Source organism: Nicotiana tomentosiformis, chromosome 10 (genome assembly GCF_000390325.3).
Source record: "Nicotiana tomentosiformis chromosome 10, ASM39032v3, whole genome shotgun sequence".
NCBI classification, from domain to species: Eukaryota; Viridiplantae; Streptophyta; class Magnoliopsida; order Solanales; family Solanaceae; genus Nicotiana; species Nicotiana tomentosiformis.
In genome coordinates, this window is record NC_090821.1 from 53,516,898 (window position 1) to 53,523,938 (window position 7,041).

The 7,041-nt window shown below is 38.3% G+C and overlaps 1 protein-coding gene across 1 annotated transcript; it reads left to right on the plus strand.

Annotated features, from left to right (window-relative positions):
- The first annotated feature begins 2,901 nt into the window (after positions 1-2,901).
- On the plus strand, positions 2,902-6,097 carry LOC104104275 (uncharacterized). Its single transcript, XM_009612318.4, has 2 exons — positions 2,902-3,740; positions 5,482-6,097. Exons 1-2 carry the CDS (start codon positions 3,160-3,162, stop codon positions 5,879-5,881), a joined length of 981 nt encoding a protein of 326 aa, XP_009610613.1. The 5' UTR covers positions 2,902-3,159; the 3' UTR covers positions 5,882-6,097.
- Positions 6,098-7,041: the final 944 nt, after the last annotated feature.

Genomic DNA, 7,041 nt, shown 5'->3' on the forward strand with positions numbered 1-7,041 from the left:
GCATAGACTATTTCTGAGGGTGACACACAAAAATTATGAGCGGATAACAAATGGGGCATACCTCTCTCGTTCCGGTGAGTCCCTGTCCTTGGTCTATATGGGCCCTCTTCGTGGCGGGAGGGGGGCATGATGGAGTTTCTGATATACGACTGGTGTCTTTCTCGATTGGGTCATGGAGCTGCGAGATCCCTCCTGACATCATTTCTTCTATCCTTCCTGGATTCGGCCTGTACCGAGGTCAACCGATGAGTTGGCCCATTCAGGTCATCCTCATCTGCACGGACCTCGACACAATAGGCGTTGTGTATTTCATCCCAAGTGGTTGAAGGATATTTCACAAGCCGACTTAATAATTTTCTTGTCACCCTTGAGCCATTCCTGTTCAGCCCATTTTGGAAAGCTGCTACAGCCATTCCTTCCAATACATTTGGTAAGGTCATCCTTACTCGGTTGAATTGAGCAAGGAAGTCCCTCAATCCTTCTCCAGGCGATTGTTTGATGGAAAATATTTTGCTCACTCTTGCCTCCGCCTTTTTAGTCCCAGCATGGGCCGTTATGAACTTGCCGGCTATCTCTTCGAATGTTTCGATGGAACGCGTGTGCAGTTGTGAATACGAAGTTAATGTTCCTCCGGTGAGGGTCTCGCCGAACTTCTTCAACAAGATGGTGGATACTTGTTCTTTGGAGAGATCATTGCCTTTTACAGCAGTGACATAGTGAGTCACATGATCTTCGGGGTCGGTCGTACTGTCATATATTTTCAGATAAGGCGGCATCTTGAAGGTCTTAGGTATGGTATGTGGGGCAGCTTCATCAATGTATGGTTGCTCGATGAACCGACCAGCATCTCTTTTTGGCAAGAGTTTTGGGGCACCCGGTATTTTGTAGACTCTTTCTCGGTGATCTCTCATTTGGTCCCGAAGCACTTTGTTCTCATTTTTCATTTCTTCCATCTTTTTTAGAATGGCTGTGAGGGTGTCGTCACCTGCATTATTAACATTGTGAGTGATCCCTGTTACTGGAGGGAGAGGGATGCGCTGCTCGACCATTGTCAGTGTAATGCAAGTCCTTGCGTTTTCTCTAGCTGTCTCCTGGGCGTGTTTGTCGAAGATGTCGGTTAGCGTGTTAGTTAGCCATGCCTCAAGTAGTTTTTTCACTGCTGATGACACCTCTTCCATCGTGGACGTGGAAGCTCCTTTACCGCGGGATGTTACGATACTGCCGTGAGGGAGGGGCGACCCATCTCGCTTGGGGGAGGCGTTAGGCGTTATATCCTCGCATTCTGTTTCAAAAACCTCATTTATGGTGTTCAAGAGGTTGGTGGTGAGGTCGGCCACTACCTTCATTCTTTCTTCTCCATTATCTGCCATGTCAGATCTGTGTGTACAAGGAAAAAAGAGTTTCGCTTTTTTTTTTTTTTTTTTAAAACCGTGCTAGTTATAGATCTAGAAGAAACTAAAAATTTGACTAGAAAATTCCCACAGACGCCGCCAAATTGTTTGACCAAGAAATATAATCTCAGGTTAAACTGTTAAATTTATATAATGAAAGGTTAAACCTAGTTAAGGATAATAACTTTAGATATTAAGCACAAGGATGCACGATTAGAGAGATAGAGTTTGTATATGATTAATGACAATAAATATGAAATTTCCTTACCACTAGAACATTAAATGAGACATATCTAGCGATAAATGTCAATCAATGACATTTATGTAAATAAGGAGAATGATTCACCCGATAATGAGTGGACAAAGACAATATTCTGCCTGACAACGGTGAATGTAAGATAGATCCAAGATTTGTATGAACAATCCTTGGATCTGATGGAAACGTGTGGAATAATATGAACGAGAATCTTTATAAAAAGGTCTTCTTCTCCAAAAGTGTTCTTATCAAAATGAGAATTACCCTCCCCATCTCTTTTTCTATTTATATGGGACATGTCCCCAATCAATCCTAAAAGGACAAGTATAGAGAATATTCAATAAAATATTCTCTTAAATATCTTATTACAAAAACTAGCCGTTAGTACTGTTCTTGATACTTGACCTCGACCGTTATTGACCGCCTGGCCACGAGCCCCATTGTTTACTAGTCGACCTCGGCCACATCATTTTCCGTAACACCATTTCATGCTAAATTCCCTTGGGGGCAGATTTTAATCTATACAAATTATAGATTATAGGGAATACTTAAAAGAGTAAAAGAAATCAAGTAATAGGAATCTCCCATAACTATTTGGACCAACCACCAGATCTGTTTTAGCAAGTCTGTAGAAAATATATGTTAGTGATATATATATATATATATATATATATATATGCTGTAAGTCAAACTTATAGATAGAGGCGGACGCAAGATTTTGCTGTCTCAAGGCACTGTAACATTTAATATAAAGTTATCACTATATAAAGATTGATCCGAGCGTTTATGCAAATATCTAATTGAAAATATTAGCAAGTATATATGAAGCTTTTGCTTGTCGATTACCTATTTACCTCTCTCCTTTGCTGTGCGTCCGCATCTGTTTATAGAGATTATTGATTCTTTTTTTTTTTTTTTTTTTTTTGTAATTAACAAACGTGTTTAGATTAGTTTGTGTAACTTGGATTTTTCTTCCACCAGTAATTTTGTATATCAAGGTAAAAAGATCACAAAACATATTTTATCCGTGAATTTAAACTTTAGCCTCCAATATTATCAGCTACTTTATTTTATTTTATACGCTATATCACCTACTTTATTTTTTTATAATTTTTTTTAACGCTATATCGCCTACTTTATTAACCAATGGGTTTATAAAATTTTCTAGTTTAGCCTTAAAATTATCTCATAGTTTAGTGAATGAAAATTGACCAATTAATGTAGAAAAATTAAAAACTTCGTCTGCTCCTCCCTAACGTAGTTTCCTATGCTTTATCCGGCCATCCCAAAATGAAAAATCCACTCAATCTCCAAAAACCCTACTAAAAAACAAATCCAAAATGCTATAGACTTCTCCTTACTATCAGTTTATTAAGCCTTTCACAAATCCCAACCTAAAAGCTCCTCATTCTGTTCATTGTTAACCATGAAAATGTACCTTAATAGTGTTCTAAGCTCAAACACGTAAGCTGTATTTCTCTGTATTCTTCAGTACATTTTCTCTTACACCAAATGGCCACTTCTTTATCCCACTCTCCCCAGTTATTAACTTTCTCTTACAGAAAGTCTTACCCCTCTTTCTCATTCCCCAAGATTCAATCTTTCTTGCACAAAAACAGACAATTTCACTTAAAGACTCAAACTTTACTCCCCAATATTCAATCTTTCTTGCATCAGAAGGAAAAAATTCACTTAAAGACTCAAACTTCTAACCATTTGGGTCATATTCAAAGGGTAAAAAGAGCTTCTTGTTCTGATAGTTTTCTTGAGGCAATTGAAAAGGAAGAGTCTTTACTGGCTACTGAGGAAAAACCATTGAAATTCCTGTTGTGGGTGTTGTTATGGGCCTCTGTATCTATTGGTTTATTTGCAGTTTCAGGGAATGCAAAAGCTGCTACTGCTGCTGCTGACTCTATTCGGGCTTCGGGCTTTGGTGTAAAAGTTGCTACTGCTTTGAGAAGTTTAGGCTGGCCAGATGAAGCTGTTGTGTTTGCTTTGGCTACACTTCCTGTTATTGAGCTTCGTGGGGCTATTCCTGTTGGTTATTGGTTGCAACTCAACCCTATTGCATTGACTGTCTTATCCATTCTTGGGTAAGTTTTACATTCTCTTTTTCAGGCCCTAAATCTGCAGCTTAATAAGGCGGTAATTTGAAAGAAAGATTGCACATTGGCTTCACTGTCCTGATTTTAAGTCCTTGAATTGAATGTCTTGTTTCATTTTTAGGAGTAATTTTGCTTGCTGTTCTGCATTTTGAATACCATTGATAGGCGTTAAAAAAGGTGCATTGTTGTGCTGTAACTGACAAGAGTGAGTTGCTCTAGTGGTGAGCACCCTTTACTTCCAAACAAGAGGTTGTGAGTTCGAGTCAACCCAACAGCAAGGTGGTGAGTTCTTGGAGGGAGGGAGCCGAGGGTTTATCGGAAACAACCTCTCTATCCCAAGGTCGGGTAAGGTCTGCGTACACACTATCCTTCCCAGACCCCACTAGTGAGATTATACTGAGTTGTTGTTATTGTGCTGTAACTTGAATTTTAGCTACTGATAATTAAATTCTTGAAGGGAAATGTCTAAAGAAACCATCATCTAGTCATTAATTGCTGGTGGTTTTTATTGATAACCAAGATATATCTGAGGGTTAGTGGAGCACAGTTCGAAATTGGGTGGATAGTGGGTCTAACCCTCTACCTTTCCCCTCTTAAATACCAAGCTTTTATCTACGGCAGGGTTCGAACCCGTGACGTGCACCTTATGCACATATCACGCGTTGCGCTCTTACCACTAGATCAAAGCACCGGGGGTCAATAATTGCTGGTAGTTGGAGCTTCAGTTGCTGTGAAAATGATGTCTATTGGTAATTGTCTTTCAATAGTTAAAGACTTCAGAAGCCATATTGTCTATGCTAATGTTAAATGAGTGAAAGGTTGCGATGCAAGTGTAGCTCATTCTCCAGTGCCTTCAAAATCATTATTGCGGATCCGGGTAGTAGACAGTTGAATCCAATTTTGACCATTTTCAGTTAATTATCAAGCTAGTGCTGCATTTTCGAGGGCATAGAGGGTGTTTGGCTAAGCTTATAAGTTGGTCAAACTGGCTTATAAGCACATTTTGGCTTATCTATGCGTTTGGTAAATACCCAAAGTGCTTATAAGCTAAAATCAGCCACAAGTCATAAGTTGGTCACCCCCAACTTATGACTTTTTAGCTTATAAGCACTTTTAGTTTGACCAAGGCTTTTACTAGTTTATCCTTAATTCTAACTCACAAAATATTTTTCCTTCCATATTCCTTGTTCATCTTTTTCTTTACAAAGAAACATTTTAATTTATAATCTTTTGTAAAGTTTTTAAGGATATTTTAGTCATTTTAATAAAAGAACAACTTATCAGCACTTTTCTACCAAACATATCAACTGCTTATTATCAGTTTCAACACGTCTATCCAAACACGTAAATGCTTATTTAAAAAATCAGCTTCAGCACTTAAAAATATTTTTTAGCACTTCAAGCTTGTCAGCTATTTACAATCAGCTAATCCAAACGGACTCCATGTGTCCGTGAGAAATATGAAAGAGAAGAAGTTTTATCAATGACTTAATGAATATGGTTGATATCTAAGTATATGTCAGATACAATTCAAAATCTTAAGACCAGTGAGGGACACTATTACATGTATGCATATCTAAGAAAGTCTAAGTAATTATCTAAGTCTATTAGGGAGTATTGTTTTACATTAGTTAGAGTTCAGAAGCTATAGCGATTGTGTTAATCAATATATGAGTGGTGTAACTCATTTTCACTTTGCTAATGATGAGAACTGGTGCTGCATTTGTAGGAACATGGTTCCCGTCCCCTTTATCGTACTCTACCTAAAGAAGTTAGCAATTTTCCTTGCTGGAACGAACAAATCAGCATCAAAGCTTTTGGATTTTTTGTTTGAGAGGGCGAAAGAGAAGGCAGGTCCAGTACAAGAGTTTCAATGGCTCGGTTTAATGCTCTTCGTGGCAGTTCCATTTCCTGGAACCGGAGCTTGGACAGGAGCCATCATAGCTTCTGTCCTCGATATGCCTTTCTGGTCTGCTGTTTCAGCAAACTTTGTTGGTGTCGTCTTGGCTGGACTTCTGGTAAACTTGTTGGTGAATCTTGGACTCAAGTATGCTATTATAACCGGTGTAATACTGTTCATTATTTCGACATTCATGTGGAGTATCCTTCGAAGTCTTAAAAAACGCTGAGCTCATCAAGCTGATATCAACACCTATTGAAGTTTTGAGATGATCAGTATAACCCATTATGGATAAAACAGTAACGATGAATAGAAAGAGAAGTCTTTTTCTTTCTTTAATCGATCAATATTACAACTTTTCCTTCACATGTATATTGCTATTATTTGTATTGGGCACCATCATATCATCCCATCTGATCAATCAAGAATACCTCAACCGGATAAATTCACCTGTCTCACACAATTCTTCTGATTATGTATTTTCCTCTTTACTTTCTATATGCCTATGTATGCAATGATAGTGATGGAGTACCTTAAGATCAACAGAATTCTAAAGTCTGTGGAAATAGCCTCTTGTAGAAATGCAGGGTAATGCTGCGTACAATAGATCCTTGTGGTTCGACCCTTTCCCGGACTCCGCACATAGCGGGAGCTTAGTGCATCGGGCTGCCTTTTAGAATTCTAAAACCCCGGAACCAATCGTTTACTCCATATTGTGTCTGTGGCAGTGGCATTGCTTTTAGTTGGATCATTTTACAGAATCCTATATGTCTTCCATGTAGAAATGATGATAGACTTTCTAATAGAGACAGAACTTGTAGGTATGTGTATTATGTAGTTTGTTTTGGGGATTATTCAGGGGATAACAGTTTACAGCAGAGCATACTGATGAGATGCTTTGTCCGATAAACTACTGCAGATGGAAATCTCACACAACCCGCTATATGTATGTTCTTTTATATGTATCATCCCTATAAACTAAGTCCAAGGACCTGATACAAGCTACCTTTGTACTTCTAGTTGCTTGTGTGTCGAGTCTTGGGGCAATGACTGAGGGTTGGTTTTCTAGAGAAGGATTAACTTAGTTAGCTTTAAGGTGAAAAAGGCTCAGCTCAGCATCTTTTTTCCTGTTCATTTGTGAAGAGGTTTTTGAAAGATTCATTTAGGCAGAAGAAATGCTTATTATGACATATTTGTCGAGCTAAATGCTTCATAATGAGATCAATTATGTGACTGTTTCCCCTTTGAATAGTGTATTTTGAAGTAGCAAAGTAATTTTGAGATGTGCTTTCCAGTACTGAGCCAACTTCACTACCTCCCACCTCACTGTTATACCTAAAGTTTTGTAGATTTTTAGTGTCAATTGTACATTTCACCTTGAAAAAAGTT

Excerpts from the sequence above, each read along its gene's own strand:
- LOC104104275 (XM_009612318.4), top strand. The coding sequence starts at position 3,160 with ATGGCCACTTCTTTATCCCACTCTCCCCAGTTATTAACTTTCTCTTAC. Across the intron at positions 3,741-5,481 it reads ACTGTCTTATCCATTCTTGG|GAACATGGTTCCCGTCCCCT; the intron begins GTAAGTTTTACA and ends CTGCATTTGTAG.